The sequence below is a fragment of the Morchella sextelata genome (genome assembly GCF_020137385.1).
Source record: "Morchella sextelata strain SCLS chromosome Unknown scls_10, whole genome shotgun sequence".
Classification (NCBI taxonomy): Eukaryota; Fungi; Ascomycota; class Pezizomycetes; order Pezizales; family Morchellaceae; genus Morchella; species Morchella sextelata.
Window position 1 is genome coordinate 222,821 of NW_025408625.1, and position 21,877 is coordinate 244,697.

The following is a 21,877-nucleotide window of genomic DNA, read 5'->3' on the forward strand; positions in this document are numbered from 1 at the left end:
TATATCGCTTGTCATCAATGATATATTACATGTACCATCGCACCAACCAATCACCGCATTCAACCCCCACCATAGACGCCGGCCATGCGAGTCCTCTACACCCTACATGCCGGAAATGCCGCGGCTATACAACTATGCTGCCCACTCAAAACTCACCCACTTATGTACCTACAGCAGCATACATACCCGGCCCGGAACCGGCCCGGAAAACTTTCAGCTCCTGCTCTATACCCGGCGGCTACGCATCATCACTCAAAAAAACAAACACAAAAAATTGCATATATGATATTTAAGATGTATCCGCAGGCAGAGAATTACCTATCACTCACTATCTAACTATCTCTCTCCCTACCTAAGTACATACCTACCTACACACTCACCCCACAACCCCAATCACCACATCTCACTCGCCCCTCCTCTCCCCCCCACACACGCAACAATGCCCTCCATCCCCACCCCCGGCGTCTGGGTCCCCGTCCCCACCTTCTTCACGCCCACCGGCGCCCTTGACACCGCAACTCAAGCCGCGCACTCACTACACCTCGTGCGCAACGGCATCGCCGGCATCGTGCTGCTGGGCTCCACGGGAGAGGCCGTGCACCTGTCGCGCGCCGAACGCAGCGAGATGATAAGCGCCGTTCGGGCTGCGCTGAATCAGAATGGATTCGAGGGATATCCGTTGATGGCGGGGACGATGGCGGGGACGGTGGGCGAGACGGTGGAGCTGCTGGTGGAGGCGGGCGAGGCGGGCGCACAGTTTGGGCTCGTGCTGGCGCCAGGGTATTTTGCGGGGCAGGTGAGTCAGGCGAATGTCGAGGCGTGGTATAGTGCTGTTGCAGATGCGTCGCCGCTGCCGATATTGATGTGAGTTGTGTTCTTGGTGTTTATGTTGAATATGTGGGCTAATTGTGTATTTGTGTGTAGATACCATTACCCCGGAGTATCAAACAATATCCAGATCTCCATGGAGACGTTCGAGCGCCTTTCAACGCACCCCAACATCGTCGGCGCCAAGTTCTCACACGGCAACATCTCGCACCACGCACAGGTTGCACTTTCACCCAAGATCGCCCATAAGATGTTCCGGCTGTACAGCGGGCAGGGGCAGCAGCTCCTACCCGTTGTCATGGTTGGCGGCGCCGGTGTGATAGATGGTCTTGCAGCAACGTTTCCAAAGACCGTCGTCAGGCTATATCAGCTGGCGACTACGCTCCCGATGACGGAGGAGGCGCTGGTGGAGGCGAGGCAACTCCAGTGGTTGGTGAGTAAGGCAAGTGAGCTGGTGTGCGTCAAGTGGGCCGTGGTGGGTATCAAGGAGTGTGTGGCCAGGGTGCTGGGGATGGGGAATCTGGAGGGTGGGAGGCTGCCAATTAAGGGCTGTGTGAAGGATATTGGTGGTAATTGGGCGGCAGTAGAACAGACGATTGAGGAGTTGGTGAGCGTGGAAAAGTCGTTGTGATGTGGTGCGGCCATGGTTTAAAAACAAACATGTAACTATATCAATTATTCCAAAATGTGAATATAACGGGAGAGGGGTTCCTGGACATAAGGTTGCGTGCCATGCCTTTGATATCTGCATTATATATCCCTCAAGCAAGTTAGTAGTTGTGCATAAAAGACAAACCTACTCCCGATTGGGCATAAGTTCAGTCACCAACCCGCACTCGGCGTGCTAGCGCCGAGTCCATCACGAAGCACGAATGATTCAAATAATAATCCCAAGATAATGCAGTTCTAATCCTAAATCCACTATTCTATAATCATAATTATAAAATAGCTCTTTCCAAATTTAGAGTGATTGAAATCCGAAAAACCCCTCATGCTCCAACAATCACTCAACTTCTGCCACTTTTGATGTTGAAATAAGGTTATGATCCAAGCCGCCATGGCCAGCAGTAATCTATAGCCCAATTCTCTAGAGACCATCATTGGCGCAGTCAAGATCGCGGCTCAGTATGTCGCTAGCTTAACGGCTCGTAATGTCTCCAAGATGCACGGCCTCCCAAACATCTATCGGCATCTCCCTCCGGTAAAGGGTAGATCTCGTTCGTGCCATCCTAGACGCCCACGCTGTAATGACGGTGGACAGACAACTCATGCAGCCTGCAGTTATTCTGAAACTCCCGAGGCCTAAACTAATCAGATCTGGCCTGACAGCGATCAAATCAAGATAGATTAGCCAGTTTCACGCTTTATATCGGAATTTCAGACTGCGATATAGTGCTCTTTACGCAATCTCCTTGTGCTTGAACCGGTCTTCCTATCTCCCTTAGGTTTAGTAATGCCTAGAAATGATTACTTGTCCATATATAATGTCTTCCCTATCAAGAAGTAATCCGTAACTTTAAGTGAATGTAGATCCAATGTTGATCTGCATCTATGGTAAGGACGGCATCGCGCCTTGTAATGACCGTTCCCACAGAACTCGGTGCTTCTGGAGATAACCAGACGCCCCTGATATTGCTCAGGGTACATTCATAGCTATACTTGGATCGGAAACACCCTGTTACGTACATACACGCATGTAGCCTAGACAGTATCCGGACCGGCTACTTACCCCCCTTTGCCCCAGAGGAGATAGCCGGATCGGAAAAGGCTTTCGGATACGAACAGATCTGAGTGTTGTGTTGCACGCACGCATGCATGTCACTGGCACAACCGTACCCCACACAAAGCTAACACAACACACACCCAGGTTCTGTTCGCTTAAGCTCAAGGGGCAAAGAAGCTTGGTATGTAGATAAAGTTCCCCGTCGAGTCCACATATTTTTTCCCACTCCATCAGCTCAGCGTATACCAGCGCCGAGAGATCGAGTCCGTTTTATATAGATCGATACAAACACCCAGCCAAGAAAGAGCCAAGATGGAACCGCAGCAAGTCGCTGTTGCAAGAACATCTATCGAGAAGGAGACTGGAAGTATGGAGCAGATGGAGAAGGTTCCACCGGTGGAGAGGGACTACTCGGGTGCCCCGATTATGAAAACGGATCCGGCGGAGATTGCTTTGGTGAAGAAATTGGATTTGACCATTTTGGTGGGTGTTGTGAATCGTCTTGGCCTGAGCCCAGCTAACGAGAAATGACTGGATAGCCGATTTTGTGGTTGATGTATTTCTTGGTAAGTGGATTCCTGAAACATCCTAGTGTGAAAAGGGGAAATGCTAATAGGATTTTATTGTTAGAATTTCTTGGTATGGTTTCCTGATTACTGCCATTTCGAGTATTCAGGATGGCTAATGATTTCCCAGGACCGAAATGCAATTGTCAACGGCAAACTAGACGGCCTCGCTGAAGACCTGAAAATGAAGGGTAGCGAATACCAAACATGTATTTCTATTCTCTTCGTTGGGTAAATCTTCTTTTCTCCAGTAATAGCTGGTACCTTAACTAACTGCGGAAGAATAGTTATCTCGCCGGTCAAGTCCCTTCCAACATGATCCTTACTCGTGTTCGCCCGTCACTCTATATGGGAGGTGAGTCTCGAGCCAAATCCCATAGACACATAGACAATTAGAAATATACTGATATATTTATCAGGCTTCATGGCGGTTTGGGCGATCATTTCTGGCCTGACTGGTCTAGTCAAGAACTACCATGGAATGCTCATCCTTCGATTCTTTCTGGGTGTTGCTGAAGCTCCCGTGAGTCTGCGTATCAGAAGTGTCAGTCCCTCAAGCTAACATAATGACAGTACTATCCCGGGGCGTTGTATATTCTTACTAGCTTTTACACCCGTAAGGAAGTTGCCGCAAGAATGGCAATCTTCTACACCGGAAACATCGGCTCCAACGCCTTCGCAGGTTTGATTGCAGCTGGAATCTTCTCCGGCATGGACGGAAAGAGTGGTCTTGAAGGATGGAGATGGTAAAGCCCAGCTCAGTGTCCAAAACGATCCTCATTTTTAACCAAAATAACCAGGTTATTCATCATCACCGGTGCCATCACTTTCGGTATCGCACTTGTATCAATGTACCTTCTTCCAGACACACCTCTCACCACGCGTTGGCTCAGCCCCGCCGAACGGCAACTCGCCCATGATCGCATCATCCGTGACACAACTGAAGCGTCCGGCAGCTCCAGCACCTGGGAAGGGTTTAAGCAGGCCGTGTTCGACTACCGCACATGGATTTTCTGCCTCATGTACAACTTCCATCTGACTGCCAACGGGTTTAAAAACTTCTTCCCTAGTGTCGTCAAAACCTTAGGCTTCAGCACGACAATTACTCTTGTCCTCACATGCCCTCCGTATCTCTTTGCCTGCTTCACCAATATCCTGGTCTGCTGGAGTTCCGGAAGGTACAATGAACGTACCTGGCATATCACTGTCTCGAAGGTGATTGCTATTGTTGGCTTCATCTTGAGTATGAGCACGACCAACGTCGCTGCCAGATATGTAGCAATGATGATCTTTACAGCGGCTACGTATGGCGTCAACAATATCTGCATGTCGTGGTGCGGGCAGGTGCTGGGACAGACGCCGGAGAAGAAGGCCGTCACGATCGCAATTGTGAATACACTAGGAAATGTCAGCTTTGTGTATAGCCCATATTTATGGCCAGATAGTGGGGCACCGAGGTATATAATGGCAATGTCATCGAGTGCGTCGTTTTCGGCGGGAGTCGTGGTGTGTGCGTGGATTTTGAGGGCAGTCTTGATGAGAGAGAATAAGAGGATTAGAGAGAGTTCAGATGAGGGCGTGATGTTGTACGCCTACTAGGTGTGTGGCTTAATATTGTGGTGTTGAGGATTGTAGTTTGTGGATGTGGATGTGGGTGTCGGGTGGAGGTGGAGGTGGAGGTGGAGGTGGAGGTGGAGGCTGCGAGGGGGTTTGAGGCTGCGAGGGGGTTTGAGGCTTTGTGTTGATGAAATTGATGAACTGGTGTGGATCTATGGTTTTGTTTATGTATGTCATCTTCTAAGGCTTGCGAATGCGAGGATAACTTTATTTCTCGAGTATACCTTGTACCCTGTGGACAAGTATCCACATAGTGCCATTATTTCATCTTGCAAAGTTGACATTGGACATGAGATGCCCCCCACCCAACAGAACGCTACCCAAAATTGCTCCAAGATTGACGAGATAGACTCTTTTTTCGTTACCAGTATCCAAAATTATGGAGAAGCGAGCCAATTAGCCAGCAAAACCGACTCAAAGCACCGTGGCCTTTTGGTTGAGATGGCACTTAAGCATGTCAGTCGGTAAGCCCAACTCCAGCTAGCCGTAAATTTCAGTTCAAATGCTGTTCTCCCCTGCCACCAAGAGACAAGATACCGATTGAGACGATCGGAATAACTACCTGCATCCGCTGATATTGACGATGTGCCATCCGTATATTTCTTTAGCGACAGGTGGACCAGTTGCTTTCCAGAAAGTGTTGGTAGAATACATGTAGTCGAGGACCATCTCCAACGAGAAAGAGTGTGAATGCGACTCACCCTTCGGAGTCTTTCGTCACTTCATCATGATCATGCGACGTCACTCGAATGCACGTTCACGGTATAAATCTTGGCATAGTCAGGTGTGTTAGCACTAACCCCTGCCTGTGTGATGTAGTGAGTACGTAGGTGCTGTGGAGGCTCGGACCAGCTCCATGCCTAAAATCTATATCATCTCACCAATAGAACCGTCTTCTCTTCTTAGAGCAGCATACATGTACTACATCTAATCCTTCAACTCAGCCCTGGAGATATGAGGTACATTGGGGTCGGAACGCCTCTCACTAACATGCACCCTGAGGTTTCTGCCAGCCGGAACGCTCTCCGCTATCTTTCAATGTTTCATGTCTTGGCATTGCAATTGCATTCAGCGTCCAAGGCAGTTTAACTCTTCCTTGGTTGCTCAAAATCCTCCTCCCAACAGTTCGAATCTCGGCTCGTCTTGAGCCGGCTCCGATGTGATCCGTGGACTGGCCCATGATGCTCGTTACTTGAATGCCCCCAATCTGACTGTAAAACCTGGACAGTGGCTAACATGCTTTTCCTCAGTTTGTCAATTTGTGTGACGAAAGGCTATCCCAATAATAGCTTAGCCAACACATCAGGCAAGATTTTGAGTAATGAATTAGCTACTGAGGCCGCGTATGGATTTTACTCCTCATCATCGCCTGGTACACTTCGGAGCCCCGGACCAATGTAGTCCTCCGATCCCGATAATCTCTGAATGCTGATCAGCCGGAGGACTCATGCTCAGTCGACGCGCGTACTCTTATATGATATATCGATCTTCCAACTCCTGCGCACACGAAACCAGAGAAAAGCAATAGAGATTGTTAAGCAAGATTGGTTGGGAGGCTGGTATATATACTCCAAGGATATATGGCTTTGATATTGCTTGGTCGTGTGGCTGGTGCCTCAACCTGTCATCTCCTGTCAGATCATCCTGCAACCAACCCAGAACATTTTAGGTACATACATATGTACATTCAGATTCGTGAATAAAGGAAAAGAAAAATGATTTTCGTGATTTACACTACCCCGGGCCGCTCGGTGTTTGCGCCAACAGGAGCGTGCTAATCCTGGTACGCGGGTAGTGATTATTGCAGGAATGTGGTCGCCGAATAGTAGTAGAGTAGCAATCAGCACCAAGCTTTATACAGACTGTGCCTCTAGGTGACTTATCAAATACTCAGCTGACCCTATGACAAGCAACCTATCTCAATACAACTCTTTGATAGGCTATGGAAACAACAAACTTTACTCCACTTCCTATATTCCAGGACCTCAATTTGCAATCTATTGAGACCACAAACCCTAGATTTTTCGTCTCCGTCACGACCTTGTAATATAAGTTGGCAGCCATAGATGAGACTTTGTGGGCATGTACCAATCTTTCTGCGTGGTCACCCACCCCACTCTTCGGCCCGAGATTTTAAATTCAAGAGCTCTTTGCCTAAGTACATAAAGTACCTGAACGTGTGGCTACAGATGTGGATAGGTGCATTAAGCCCTTATCCTCTGCTTTTTTTTGTTTTTTCTGTGCCCCCGATCTTCACTGTAACTAGCTAGTACTCAAGGAAACGATGCAGGGACAACAAAGCTTCTTACCAAACTCTTCTTGCACGCCGGTAACACTCAAGTACATGTAATCTTTCTAATTACCGATGATGCGTATAGTCGCACCTTATTATCGTAAGCGTATTCTATGAGCACAGCCCTTCAAAAGATAACATAGACAAGACAGCAAATAAATTTTGGTGAAGAAAAGAAGCATAACATATCAGCCCGCAAACCTGTACGAAACGGTAAGAGATCCGGCATGTCAAAGTAAGTAAAGCACTAGTAAGGCACACTGGCTATGGTACAGACCGCAATCCTAGCACTTGTTACTTTCTTCCGAAGAACGCCTTAAGTGCAGGGGTACTTGCCTCTTTATACAAAAGGACGTTTGTGGCATTGGCAGGCCATAGATAAAGGATCGTGATTCCGGACTCAAACTAAATGGCGTTGACAAGGAGAGACCTGCACCGCTAACAAATGCTTATTTTAGTCTGAAAAAGTGATCGTGAAGTATCCAACCCAGGGTCCTGCTTTAGGGCCAACCAACGCCTGATATCCTAGATGCCTCAGAGCCCGAGCCTAAAGACCAGTCGACTATACTCGCGCTGCCGGATTGAAGCCGCTCAGACAAAAAAGGTAATTGATCTGAATAGTGCAAAAACGTGAGCTCTTATTGGCTGCCAGACCACTCGCGCGAGTAGGCTTGGCCACTGTGGCTACAATCTAGAGAGATGGGTTTTGCAGGAAGTCGATCAGCGAATTGGATATATGGTGCGCCCTCTGTTAAAGGTGACGAAAATCGGGCGAAAAGTCAAGGGCTTATAACTTTGCCAAAAAAAAATTAAAAAAAAATCGGTAAATAAAAAGTGTAGTACTAGTGATGAACTTTAGTTTTTATTTCCAGATTTTTGATATCTACTTTAGTTAAAAAGTTATAAGAGTTTGAAGTTGCGGATTTTTGTATGTAAAAGGCGCCAAGACTGAGCAAAGTGGAACAGTATTATACCCATTTATACCCCCCTCAAAAGTGAATTGCGGCAGGAATGCAGCATAGTGGCTAGGAATAAGCCCTCTCATTGGCCTTGAAGTTCACCTTGCAGCCACGATTGTTCCACTTCCAGATATCGCCGTGTCACCTTTAAGAGTGTGCGCACCATACTCGTTTTGCATGGTGGACTCTCATGGATTACATGTTTGCGAGTTTAAAAATGCACAAGGCGCATGCATGTGCTATGGAGATCTTGGATGTGAGGGAAAGAGCAGATCCCCGGAATACCATTTCTTGATCAGTCAAATGGACCATTCCCATCCTCAAAAAAAATAAAAAATGCCCTTTCGGGAGAGTTTGAACGGGGACAATACCGGATTGAGCTATATCTTAATACGACGTCCTCTCTTTTGTAGGTACAGCCCGTACAGTTCCGTCCAGCCATGAGCCGGCAATAGCGGGGGAGAGATACATGATCCGAAGCCATAAATGATCCGTCACTTTTTTTTCTTTGATCGGTCGATTAAGCACTCATCGCCGTCCAGTCGATTAATCTGCGCATGATGGATGCTGTTGGACGACGCGCGCGCAGTCTTACTTTTTTTTAGTTGTTTGGGTTAGGCTGATGTTGTGATACGTCTGCTTGGCGTCTATTCGATAACTAAAAACGCTGTTCCATTTAGTCGCTAGTCTGGTTGCGGAAAGAGGTTGGATTCGTTGCAACGAGCACAAAAAGAAAGTAGGAACCTCACCAAACGACCTCAGAGTGGGTTCTAATTAACGATAGACCTATCCTTTGCAACTGCAGCGACGAGAACAACAAATAGGGTAGAACAGCTTCTGTCGCTTACGGGAAGTCCTCCATTCGAGTGAGTGGTAACAGAGAAATTTCACAAGTGCAGCTGTGTTCAAGTTCAGGACCAGGGTAGGGCCCTTCAATATATAGAAAGATACGTACTATAATAATGTTGACTTATCTAGGTCTCACACTGGAACCCAATCGATCAATCCGGCAATTCAAAATCAGTCTCAGTTGCCCTGCATCTCAGGCAGCCGTCTAGGGCACTTTGTTCAGCTTCGTTCCCAAAGCAGATGAACAGGGGGTGATTTCGATCCATAGTATCTACTAATTGGTCAGCTTCGCGATACCTTTCAAATCCAGCTATCAACAAAAGAAAGGTGAGGTGGAACACGGGAAGGAGGAGAAGAGCAAAAATTGCTGGCATACTTCTACCCTATCCAAACAACACTGACGGCGGATGTACCGATTGGACAGTGAATAGCCGCGCTGTGCAGGATGGAGGTCATTCAATGCTCATATGTGAGAGTGCTGGCTCTTAAGAACTGGAGGTTCCTGCAAAAGTATGAGAGATTCGAGGGGCGTCAGCAACTATGTACTTGAGATTTAGGAATTGAGGTACGTTCATCAAAATGTCACTCATTCGCCCCGATGAAGCTAACAAACATTTTGTTCTTGATACAGCTAGCGTGTGTCAAAGTTCGAGTTACATATTTCTTCAGTCAGAGATTTTTGGTTAAAGCTTGATTTGAGGCTCTGGTGGTATGATAATATAATCATTTCAGTGAAAGAGTTAAGGTTTTAAAGTTGTGTACAGGATATACCTTGCGAAACCTTGCAACCCAAGGCCGTCGCCTCGGTAACATTAGGTTTGGAAGTCTCTTAAACGATTTCTGGGGGATTATACCTGACATTAAGTTTTCTAGATGTTACAACATGCTGTGTCCGGGGGGCTGTCTACCTTCATATACTTTGCGCTCTCGGCGATCCCGGTACTCTCTATACCTCTGGCAAAGAATCCCTTCCCAAAGTCCGATTATCCGATTATCACGAGCGACCCATTAAGCGAGGGTTTCATCACGAGTGACATTTCACTTCCCTTCGAGAGTCCTGCAGCGGCAAGCGACTTTTTGAGCGAGAACAGTACTACAATAACGAATGAGATTGCATTCACCGACAGCACTCTGATAACGAGTGTCTTCATTGATATCTCAAGCAAGGATTACACTGCACCTACGAGCATAGATATCCCTGCGGTGATCACAGGATCAATTTCGGGCGAGGAGTCTGCATCAGCTTATATCGTGTCCTCGTACATCAGCAGTCTATCGGCCCAAATTGACACACCATCCCCAGCTATCGCATTCCCAAAAAGTTCTAAGGGGATCTACGACATCACGAGTAAATACTATGTACCAATTGAGAGCTATAGCGAGGACTGCACCACTACATCGACTACTGAAACATGCGAGACCACGGCTACGGATGGCACCATAGTGACTGATACCTATAATGTCACACGCACAGATGTTCATAACAGTTATGTGACAGACACCGATACTGTTTCTGTAACGGATATCACAACTATTACTGCTATTGATAACATTCTTATCACACGTACAACAGTAGTTACAGAGACTGATAGCGTCACTGTCACAGTGACAAACAGCATTACGGACATCTTTAGGGTCTACGTAACATATAGCACCATGGTCACATATAGTACAATAATCATAGACAGCACCACAATCACCGATGGCACTACAATCACAGACAGTACTACAATCACCGATGGCACCACAATCACAGACAGTATCATGATCACCGATGGCACCACAATCACAGACAGCACCCTGATTATCAACGGCACCACAATCACCGATAGCACGATGATCACGGATAGTGTCACAGTCACAGACAGCATAACCCTTACCGATAGTACAGCGATAACGAACATCATAATAATTTCGGATAGCACAATGGTCACGGATAGTACCACGGTCACAGATAGTATAACGCTCACGGACAGCGTAACGCTCACGGACAGCGTAACGCTCACGGACAGCGTAACGCTCACGGACAGCGTAACACTCACGGACAGTGTAACGGTCACAGACAGTACAATGGTCACCGAGAGCACGATGGTCACAGATAGTACCGTTGTCACCGATAGTGCGTTCGTCACATACAGTACAATGATCACGGATAGCACGATGGTCACCGATAGCACCATGCTCACCGATAGTACAATCATCATTGAGAGCACGGTAGTCACTGAGAGCACGATGGTCACTGAGAGTACAATGGTCATAGATAGTACGATGGTCACAGGCAGTACGATGATTACCGATAGCACAATGGTCACAGACAGTACCATTATCACTGATAGCACAGTGCTCTTACAAAGTATGGTGATCACCGAAGCCACCACTATCACAGCGACAGACAGTATTACAGCTACGGATAGTGTAACAGCAACAGAGAGTACAATGCAAACATATACAACAATTGTTACAGAAACAGTCACCGATAGCGTCCCAATATTGAGTGTTACTGTAACAGAAAGCGCGACAATCACAAGTTTCATAACACTTACGGAGAGTACCTCAATTCCAGCAAGTACACTCACGAATAGTATCACTGCTTTTATAACTATTACACCAACCAGTGCACCAAGTCGTTCTTTGGCCGCCGACCCAAGCACACCTCCTGGTAGTGACGCCGCGGAATGTCCGTCGCCTTCACCTACAGTTCCAGCTGAATTTAGTGGTGGATTCCAGCCAGAACCCCAAGGGCGTGGTACTGTCGGTGTGATATTGAGCTCCGTTGCCACAACTCTCCTCTGTCTATGGATTTCAGTACATCCCAACATTCTCGCCAACTCGAATCCTGTTGCTCAAACAAAGTATAGCCTATCCTGGATGGCACTTTCTCTGCTTTTCCCTGAGATTATGATGCTGTGCTCTTTCGGCCAGTGGCGCAAAGCGAGAAGGCTTCATGCCATGTGGATTGAGAGATTTCCAGTAACAAAGGAGTGTCCGGATTCTCTCGGGATGGAAGGTGCATTCTTTGTGTTGGCGGGAGGCTTCCTTGTGAAGGAAGGGAAGGATTACAAGACCGTCTTGACGCCTCTAGGCTTCGAGCATTATGTCCGCTCTGGACGGATTGACCCACAATCTTTCGATAGACGTCAAATCACCGATAAAGGCAAGGCAAGCTCCATGGCTAAGGCCTTGGTCCTCTGCCAAGCTACATGGTTTCTTTATCAGTGTATTAGGCGCGGGTCTGCGGGGCTGCCAATCACTATTCTCGAGGTTCATATCATAACGCAAGTCTTGTTTATGTTCGTACTTTACTACTTCTGGTGGCAGAAACCTCTCAGTGTGGCCGAGCCTTTGCCAATCATTTTATATCCGCGACAAGGGGATCAAGCATCTCTAGGCAGTAACGAGCCGAGGACAATTGCTATGGGCCCACCAGACTCGCCTCATGATACAAGTGCGCTTGTTCCGGAAGGTCCGCCTATCGAGGAAGCACCGGAATTCGAAGAGAGCAGACAATACAATATGTTCTCAAGATCTTACCAGATGACCGAACGAGCCCGCTCAGGACTTCCAAACTTGCTACTCAAAGTTGTATATGATGTCAGCGAATACATCGTCATCCGCGACAAAAGTCACGGCTGGCTCTACAAAGGCAAGTACAGTGAAAAAGGCAAAGGCAGAGCCGCAGCCTCCGGTGGCGTTATGGGCGGGCAGGAGGCCGGACGTGATGGTGGACGCGAGGGCGAGGGCGGATATGCAGGCGAACGTGGGGGCGAGGGCGCAGGCCAACGTGAGAGTGAGGGTGCAGGCGAACGTGCGGGTGGGGGTGAAGCCCGTGCAGGTACTCCTGGAAACAATGGCGGCGAATATGCAGAAGGAGTCGACGATGACAACTTGCACAAGAGCGCGCGGGATATGTTTATTATCGGAATCATGCTCGCCTCCAACGGCGCGATGCATATCCCAGCATGGCCCATCCACTTTCCCACCGAAACCGAAGCCTGGCTATGGCGCGCCGCATGTATCGCCATCGTTGTCACCTCCGTTATCTTTACTTGTATGGTAGCCGCCACAAACTACGACAAGCGGTTCCTTCGCGCAATGTGGGAGACGCGGTTCTACGACCAGAGCGTACTTCGTATGATGTTTCTCCGAATCCATGCCGGGAGAGGCGACATCACCCGGAACTGGCAGCAGAAGAAGCTTGCGCAGAATCACGGGCCGATGAAAAGAATGATGAGTTGGCCGCTGTACTGGTTGGAGAGGATCCTGTTTGAGATCTTCTGGATCTTGATCTTTGTCTATCTGCTGTGCACAGTCTTCCTGTTGGTGGAAGCATTTATAAGTATGAGGGATGTACCGAGGAAGACGTATGTGACGACGAGAGATACGGATGGCGGGTACTGGCCACATTTCGTTTAAGTTTTGATTTTTTGCGTGCGGGTGCTGGGGTTTATGCGATACCCCTTTATTTTATGTTACGTCTTTCCTTGCGTTTTGGGGGATTTATAATGTGGGTATGAATAGGTTACGAGGATATGGGAAGGAAGTATATGATGATGCTATGTATGGAGTTTTCGATATGCGATTTTGGTTACGATCATGGTTTATTGGCTTGCATGGGTGGGATGGTGGAAATGATGTCTTTCCTTATTTTATTTTCATTTTACGTCTCTTGCCATAATCTTATTTATTCTCTATATTATTGCCACGGGATTATGTATATATATATCTCAGATATCAATCAATCAATCAATCATCAATCATTCCGTGCATCGTAATACCATATTAAGTTGCGAAATATGGTGAAATCGATCATTGACGTTTGGCAATCATTGACGGTTGCAAACTGGTCCAGTCCGATTTCAAATCGGACCAGCGTTTGCACAGTTCATATGATCCAACGTCATCTGCGAAACTATACTTTCGTAGCTATTGCCATATATATTTGATATTTTCTAGAGTACATAGTAGCCAGACAACTAGCTAATCGTTTTCTTTCTACAGATCATCTTACAAAACAGTTTCCCCCTTAAAAAAGAGGAAAACTTTACTCATACACGGTTGGAGAACTCGCTCCACCTTCCACCAAAACTTTTTTTTCTCCCTTATCCCTTTCCTGAAGGGTTCAAGGAACCCACAGTGGAGACTTAACGGGAGTTGGCCCAGTCGACGACGAGCTCTTGGTAGTTGTCGTCGGTGGTGAAGATGGTGTACTAGTTACGCCGTCCAATTAGCCATACTCAAAATCTGCTGAGTAACGAAGCAAGAAATGACTTACAGTATCATCGGACGTCTGCCCGCTCGACAAGGTCAGTCCAAATTGCCAGAACATATCCGAGACACCGCTGGACTTCATGGTCGCATGCCACTGGTTGATGTATGTAGTCCTGGTTGATCCATCAACTGGCACACCGTACTCCTCAATCACACACGCCTTTCCAGCCGATGCACAGGCTGTGCCGTGGTCAGAAATCCACTGGTTACCCCAGTCGTAGGTCTGTCCCCAGGATGTGGTGTACAGATGCACAGTGCCGTAGTCAAGGGTAGAAATCTTCAAGTTCGCCTCGAAGTCGACACCCTCGCCGCCCTGGTAGGGGTATGAGGCACCGTTGGTGCGGGCGAAAAACCCCTCGTCACCGAGAGAGACGTAGTGAGAGGAGTCAAGCGACTTGATGTAGGCGGACATTGTGGTAGCCCATGTGGTGATGACGGAGGTGGCACACCCCGTGCAGCGGGGCTCGTTAGCGAGCTGCCAGGAGAAGATGGCGGAGGAGGACTTGTAGCGATTGACGATGGTCGAGACGTAGTTCTTATAGGCGGTCTGGATGGCGCTGTTGGTGTAGAAGGCGGAGTGGCCAGAGCCGCTGGCGAGAGCGTTGACGTAGACGTCCATACCACCGTAGTCGCCCCAGTTGTTGACTGGCCTGAATGTTAGAACCTTTCTGAAGTAGAGATAGGGGTAGAAGGCATACCCAATGGCAAGATCAACTTGATGCCATACTTCTCGGCGGCCTTCACAACGGCGTCGAGGCGGGCCAACCCGTTGCTCCCAGTGTTGATGGTAGCGGTGCTACCGCTCCAGCATTGGAAGTAGATTCCAGAGCATGAAGTCGAGTCCTGAAAAGCCCATGTGCGGAGATGGGTCAAGCCGGCGGCCTTGATGGCTGCGAAGGTGGTATCAACATCGGTGTCGCTGCTGAGGAATGGGAGCCAGTATGCATTGGTTCCCGAGAAGGCACTAGATATTGTTAGTATTTAGGATATTAAACTGAATTTAACGGAGTATTACGTGAAGGTAGCACGCTTCTCGACGTCACTGGAGGCAGCGGGTGAAGCAGTTGGTGCGGCAAGGGCGCTGGTGAGAAGCAGCGAGCTGAGGACGGCGAGGAACTTCATGATGAAGGAGTGTAAAGAATGAATGCGATGATGTTGATGAGCTTCAATTCTCGGAGGAGATGATACGGTATTTATAGTCATTTTCGCCCCTCAATTGCTGTCGTAATTCATGAAACATCAAACTCTCAAAGAGAATTCTCCTATAGAGAATTAGAATTAGTCTATTCTGTCTTGATTGACAGTCCAGGGTTTTTATTGATCATATACTTCATCTATAATACTCTTTACTCTATAATCCACCAAGATTCTGAACCCCTTGAAGATATTCCGGAATCACGACTCGCCATTCCGAAAAACCAGGAAGAGAGACGAATCCGCAAGGCACAAGCCTCGGAGCTTGCCATCTCGGGGGTGTCTGAAGCCTGACAAGCAAGCCTAGTGGGATGAATAGATGGATGTTCTTCATCCCTGCAACGGGCTACGCCGTCCAGTCTTCTTCTCCTTCTTCTCGAACGTCCTCTCTAATTTTCTCTCCGAGAAGGTGGCGGCGGAAAAATAAATCCACGGTACTATTGATCTTAACAAGCATCCCTAAGTTTCTCTTTAAGTTCCTGAATCCTGGGGTAATTAACGAATAGAACAGGAAAAGAAGACGCGACGGCCCCTGGAATATCATTGGTCTTGGCTTACGAATTAATCTACTTCTCAGATGTAGTTGGTGAACCAGTGGTGGGCTCCGCTGCTCCGGCGGGAAGACTGCCGCAAAGCAGGGTTCCGGGTTGCATGCCGAGAGCTCAACACTAAATTCGGTACATTCAGCCGTTTTGTTGTGTCAGGTTAACGTCCATAGCCTAATATTTGTGCAACGTGCGTTATTGCGGAGGTGATGATTGCAATGGGAATGGTGAGTATGGAGATATTAGTCGATTAAGTGAGCAAGTATGTACAAATGTACATACTCCAGTGGTACTTTTCAGTAAGATTTTCTGTAGATCAGAATTCTCGCCCCTGTTAATTGCGAGCGGGGTGATATTTCTTCATACTACAAGGCACCGTATTTGGCTTGAACATTTTGTAAGTGATTTTGGTGGTACGATGTCGATAGACTTTTAGGAAACTTAGTATAGTATTTTATCTCTATTTTTTTTTTGTTTTTTGTTTAATTCATTAATTATTTTATCTCTAACGGTACTATCGTCGACTCTAGTGTACGAGGTGTAAACTCCGTGATTATAGGGAAAATCATAAAAGTTTGACTTTTATTTGAATAGTCTAACGACCGGCAAACGATCCGGTCACGGAGATCTGTAGGTTGTAAACAAGCTCAAGTGCGCCATGCACGCGACTGTCTGCAAGTAAATAAAAATTGTGGGGTTAGGCAGCCCTAGTATGTTTGCCCCTTACATATATTGACGACGCCCAGTGATCCTTGCAGCTGTTACAGCTGCAAGAAAACCAATTTTTAGCGTTAATTTTGCCGAAAAGGGATTTCGGAGACATGCGAAGATTTCCAACGATAGTCCCATGGATAGCTTCCAATATAGTGATAAACAGCTATGAAAGTAGGCCATCTACACCGAACCAAAGAATTGGATATCCGAGCGGCAACCCGAGCCACAATGCTCGTGCTTTATCACACCCGTGGATGTATGGTATTATGACCTCACTAAAGCACTGCTACCATCATATGCCCGGGCAGGATGGCTCAGACCATTGCCGGCTGACCACAAAACCCACCTGGTATATTCCTTTTTGCTGCCTATCGCAACGGCACTCAAAACCCCAAGTATATATTCAGGGATTGTGATGTGATTGTAAGCACTGATATTGTTAATCCCGTCGTTCCTCTTGCTCTTTCACACACCAATATTATTGGCCGGTTTATACTTGACTTTGACCATCGATTGGTCTGTCTTATCAATGCCCTAGGATGAGCTTCTTCCGAATATATGTGAATCCGTACCACATTGTCGTGATGAGGTGTCTATATCAGGACTTTCTTTGTGGACTTTTAAGAGCACATAAATATCCATGGCATCGTCAGTCTCGTCATCAAACTCAGGCGTATCCGATCCTTCTTCGACAAGTAGGCAACTATATATATATTTAGATATATTTTGCCAAGTGCTATAAGCAAATCGGGCCGTGTTTTGGTTCAAGTAGATTGAAAAGGTTGGCACGTACGTCCGTGTCCATTTCCATAAGGAGATGACTTGTCGAGGACATCCGCAAACTTTTTATCGGCCTAGATAGCCCCACATCCTCTAAAAAGCCCTGGCGGATTCAAGGAACGTCTAGAAATTCCATATATGTCGATCCCAGCTTGCTGATGGACCGCACAGGCCAAAAATGACACCACTAAACTCATTTGGCTGCCGCTATCCTCTCAACCAGTGGCCCCACCAATCTTCATCAGATGTTCTCTTCCGAGTTGTCTTCTAAAGACCGTTTGTAGCCAATAGTAACTTAGCGACTCTATGCTCCTGCAGCCCGAGCCTACAAATTATTTGGACCAAAAGATACTTCAGTGGTAAAGAAGGTTATGTTCCTGGAACTTCTCTCGTCTAGGACTGTCCTGGTGAGACCGGCGCTATTTGACTCTCAACCTATGCATTAGAGCAGAAACATCATCAGATCAAAACCGACTTCCACCTGTTCAACAGTCCCAACTTTAAACAGAGGATTAAATTCCCCGCTTCTTATCTAGATTTGACGTCCCATTCTTTCCCAGCAATTCTAGAACCACGGTCAATCATGTGGCTCACCCTCGGCAAATTTCTTACCAGAAAATAACCCAGGAGCATCTGCATAACGATAACAATTTCCGGCATTACTAGTATAGAACCAAACACTCACAGGATAGGAGAGCAATTAGTTTCGATCCCACGAGGTATGGTTAATTACCACGCAGCTCTTGTTAAAGAAATTAATCGCTCCTATATTTCGTAAATAAATGGTTTTCTTTGGCCCTTTCTGAGGGGGGAGTGAGGGTTTGGGGGAAGATTTCCTCGTGTGATGATATTCGCGATCCATTCCAGTCATAATATCTTTACGCAGTCCTCTCCATATCACCCTATCGATAGATAGCCGATCGTTGATAGCCGACACCCTAGGTATCATGATACTAACTAACTTCTCTTGTTACTAGAAATCCTATTCCATCAACACCACTACATTTTGAATTATTCGGTGATAACGTTACTGGTAAGGCAACATCCTGGGTTTCTGGACCCCGTGACGCTCAGATTTACTGATTGATAAAGTCTTCTCAAAACCTGCTTGCTTGTGTTGATGTTAAACTTTCCCTTATAACCCGCAAAAGCGGGATAACCTCAGAGAGAAACGTAGCTAAAGACGCAGCGGCCAGCAGCGGACATGAACATCATCAACCTGTAGAGTATGTAGTTAAGCACGATAGAAGCTGAAGAATAAAAGATCTGTTGATGGTAGAGGACGAGGATGAGGATGGGTAGGAGGGAATGGAGGAAGGATTACGGGTTGTGTGTTGTGTGCATGTGTTGTAGTGGAGGGGGCAACAACACAATGCTTTTTAGCCACTTCTTGTGTACTCTCTTCACAACTCATGACTCGTTTTTTGAATTTTTTTTCTTGGAGAGGGCACGCCCAAACATTACTACACTCACATCACATTAACCATCCAGCCATATGAAACCGCACAATACGGTGGAAATATATCATGATTCTATCTGACATTGTAAACCTCTCGTTCTCATCGGCTCTTTCACTTCTTCGGGACGTTGGAGATATCTTGGCACAAGGCTAGCTAGGGGAGGAACAAATATGGCTCCTATCTACTATCTAACCCAATTCTCCAGGTCGAGTTTTCGGACTTCTATTATATTATTTCCCGCCTAAGTCTCTAAAGATGAGTTGTGAGCCAAGACCAATGATCACTCCGCAAATATAGCAGACCGCCCATATATGCTTGCCGCTGCCCATAATTATACGGACAGCATATATAGACGATCCACCCGAAGAAAGATTAGCCTACGAAAGAAGGAAGGATGCGGCGGAAATGTTTAGAGACCGGACGCGTAGCTCCGTTTACGAGCCCTGTAGTTTTTTATGGTCAGCTGAGCACACCGCACTCACTTACCCGCACCCGCACCCGCCCACCACGTAATCCCCCTGCATACACTGACTGATCAAGACCCCTACCCTACCATCGCAGCAACCCACCCCCCCCCCCCCCCCCTTTACGTGCAGAATAACCACCGCAATTAATCTCACGGTCATGAATTGTCACTCACCGTGGTTAGTAGGAGGAGGGGGTCGTTGCAGTGAAATCAGCACAATTACGCCCAGAACGCCCAGAACGAGACTAAGGGTCTGGGAATAGAATGTAATTCTACTTCCAAACCATTTTTCAAAAGCACAGAAAAAGTATCAAGCAAGGAAAACTAGCTAAGTAAACAAAAGACAAGCCTCGTGAACCACTCATCCAGCCGAATGACATGACTTGATTCACGAGGCTTCTCAACAGATTTTGCAATATAAAACAGCGCAAGTAAGGAAAAACAAAGAACAAAACCATTCCAGCAGCAATAGATAGATGAAGATCCTGGTAGTCGAAGGATAGGAAATCCACCACATCGAGATACCCATAAAAACTTACAACCCGTCTCAGTTCATTTCAAAGCTCAAAGTAATTAGAACGGATCCCTACCCCGCTCGTTTGTTCAAGAAACCACCACACTATCCCACTACCATAGCGTTAACTCTCCTCGCCTGCGCCTTCTTCTCCTTCCTCGGAAGCGGCCCGATCGGCGCTCTCAAGATAATCAGTGCCTCCCTGCTTGCCAGGTGTTTCGCCTCCAGCTTTGTTGTCGCTACGGCAGTGGCAATATCTTTCCCATCCAAGCTCACAGTTACAGTCCACTGGATCATCATTCCTTGGTATCCATTATCCTTGAACATAAAACTCGGCTGCGACAACCTGCTCTTCGCCGCAAATTCCATCAACCGCGAAGTGTAAATGCTGATATTCTGACGTCTCAGCTTTGCCTCAATGGACGAAGGCTTTGGCGGGTCAGTGGATACTGCTGGCGTGGCCGTGCCAAGAAGGCCTGGGGTATTGACAGTGAATGTGGGCTTTTTCATCGTGGAACCGGTCGAGGAGATGTGCTCCTGGTATAGGGTATGGTATTTCTCCGCATATGGGGCAACGACCTGTGAGTACCAGATGTAGAGGTCGTGATACCGCTGGGTCCCGAGCTCACGATGGATTCCGCCGATATAGGCTGTGAAGAGTTTACCAAGGATCCCGTCGGAATCGGAGGTGTAATTTAAAGCTGTGAGACGACTATGGAGGCTGAGAACTCTGGATAGGTGTGCGTAAAACGATGTTGTTGTTAGGGCTGCAGTCATGTCCTACTCATTGTTGTGAGCTGATTTGTTCCGAGCCTAGATCCGGGGGAAGCGTGGTCGCCAGATTTCGATTCACAACTTGAAAGCACAAGAAATTGTTTCTCACCTCTAAACCACCGGCACCCAGATCAGGAAATAAGCTCATAACTAACATTCCCGTCAACCCTTTTAACACGCTGGCTCCCAGCCATCTCAGCACCTCATTGTCTTTCCTCTCTGATCCGGAGGCTTCGTTGACACCCAACCACTGTACCTGCGACAATGAGTACACAACCTGCTCCAGAGCCTTGTCCTGGAAGTTATAGAGCAACGGCGTCTCTTGATAAGGTGGAAGGACGGGAATTCCGTAGATGGTGAACCAAGGTGTTGCCATGATTACGATTTATCTTGTGATGAAAGTTTCAAATCTTGTAGGAGTCGATGGAGAGGGTCGAGAGGTGGGGATAGGATATGAGACTTGACCTCGACTTATCTCTTCGCGCATGGGCCAAGTAAGGACCCGTGTTTGACAGAGTTTTTAACTTCTCCACACCAACAGGGTTGACTGCCTGAATGCAAATGCAGGGATAGCCGTAGCGAGGAGGTCAAAGATTTCCCACGAGCAGCTGCTTAAAAGGTTCAACCTATCTCGCAAAACGGCAGTTCCTTTGAGAGAAGTGTGTATGTATTTATCTCTCCTCTGGTCGCGGTATGTATGGACAGAGTTTGCTTCGCTTAAACCCTCGCTCTAAATAACCCTCAGGGATTCTTGCATTGACAGGGTCCCAGAATCCGTGGTGGGGAAATTGTGCTCTCGGAGTAAGTGATGAAAAGAGTTGAACGCTTTACACAGAAGGAGAGCACTCCACTTTATATATACTTTTGGTATGCTTATTATCTTTAGTTTACCAGGGTTGTTCGTGTTGCTCGCAGCTGGAATGCAGTGTATGTGCTAAGCGAGGGTGGGATAAACAAAGGAGGGCGTGAATTTTACTTGTGATCGACTCCATCATGACACCATACCGAAGAGATCGTAATGAGTACACGCTCTCACCATACTCACACCAGAGCACTCACCAAGCTGATGAGGGGAGCTGTTAACTATTTATCACAGGCTATTACCGGAACAAATGAAGCATAGGACGGTTTCCCTCAACTCAAACTGATTATACAGTGACTATTTTCTCTCGCCTCGCCCAACCCCCGAAAAACGCAACATGAAACGGAAACAGGAGGTGGCAAATCGAGGCACATGCAAACGCCAAGACCCCCACCCCGAGTGATTCCGCATGAATTAACATCGATCTATTCCCCCGGACACGACTCCCCGACACCTCGACATCTC

The 21,877-nt window shown here is 47.3% G+C and overlaps 5 protein-coding genes across 5 annotated transcripts; 3 read left to right on the forward strand and 2 right to left on the reverse strand.

Annotated features, from left to right (window-relative positions):
* Positions 1-439: 439 nt before the first annotated feature.
* H6S33_001040 (uncharacterized protein) lies at positions 440-1,459 on the forward strand (the record flags this gene model as incomplete). Its single annotated transcript, XM_044832813.1, has 2 exons — positions 440-864; positions 925-1,459. The coding sequence occupies 2 exons, from the start codon at positions 440-442 to the stop codon at positions 1,457-1,459; spliced, it is 960 nt and encodes a 319-aa protein (XP_044694007.1).
* Positions 1,460-2,863: 1,404 nt separating this feature from the next.
* H6S33_001041 (uncharacterized protein) lies at positions 2,864-4,716 on the forward strand (the record flags this gene model as incomplete). Its single annotated transcript, XM_044832824.1, has 8 exons — positions 2,864-3,034; positions 3,091-3,117; positions 3,182-3,190; positions 3,248-3,348; positions 3,405-3,472; positions 3,537-3,640; positions 3,691-3,863; positions 3,918-4,716. The coding sequence occupies 8 exons, from the start codon at positions 2,864-2,866 to the stop codon at positions 4,714-4,716; spliced, it is 1,452 nt and encodes a 483-aa protein (XP_044694008.1).
* Positions 4,717-9,708: 4,992 nt separating this feature from the next.
* H6S33_001042 (uncharacterized protein) lies at positions 9,709-13,248 on the forward strand (the record flags this gene model as incomplete). The annotated part of the gene is made up of 1 exon (XM_044832831.1): positions 9,709-13,248. The coding sequence occupies one exon, from the start codon at positions 9,709-9,711 to the stop codon at positions 13,246-13,248; it is 3,540 nt and encodes a 1,179-aa protein (XP_044694009.1).
* A 728-nt stretch (positions 13,249-13,976) lies between these two features.
* Positions 13,977-15,225, reverse strand: H6S33_001043 (uncharacterized protein; the record flags this gene model as incomplete). The annotated part of the gene is made up of 4 exons (XM_044832832.1): positions 13,977-14,042; positions 14,108-14,748; positions 14,802-15,067; positions 15,119-15,225. 4 exons carry the CDS (start codon positions 15,223-15,225, stop codon positions 13,977-13,979), a joined length of 1,080 nt encoding a protein of 359 aa, XP_044694010.1.
* Positions 15,226-19,881: 4,656 nt separating this feature from the next.
* Positions 19,882-20,926, reverse strand: H6S33_001044 (uncharacterized protein; the record flags this gene model as incomplete). Its single annotated transcript, XM_044832833.1, has 2 exons — positions 19,882-20,556; positions 20,660-20,926. 2 exons carry the CDS (start codon positions 20,924-20,926, stop codon positions 19,882-19,884), a joined length of 942 nt encoding a protein of 313 aa, XP_044694011.1.
* Between the last annotated feature and the right edge of the window lie 951 nt (positions 20,927-21,877).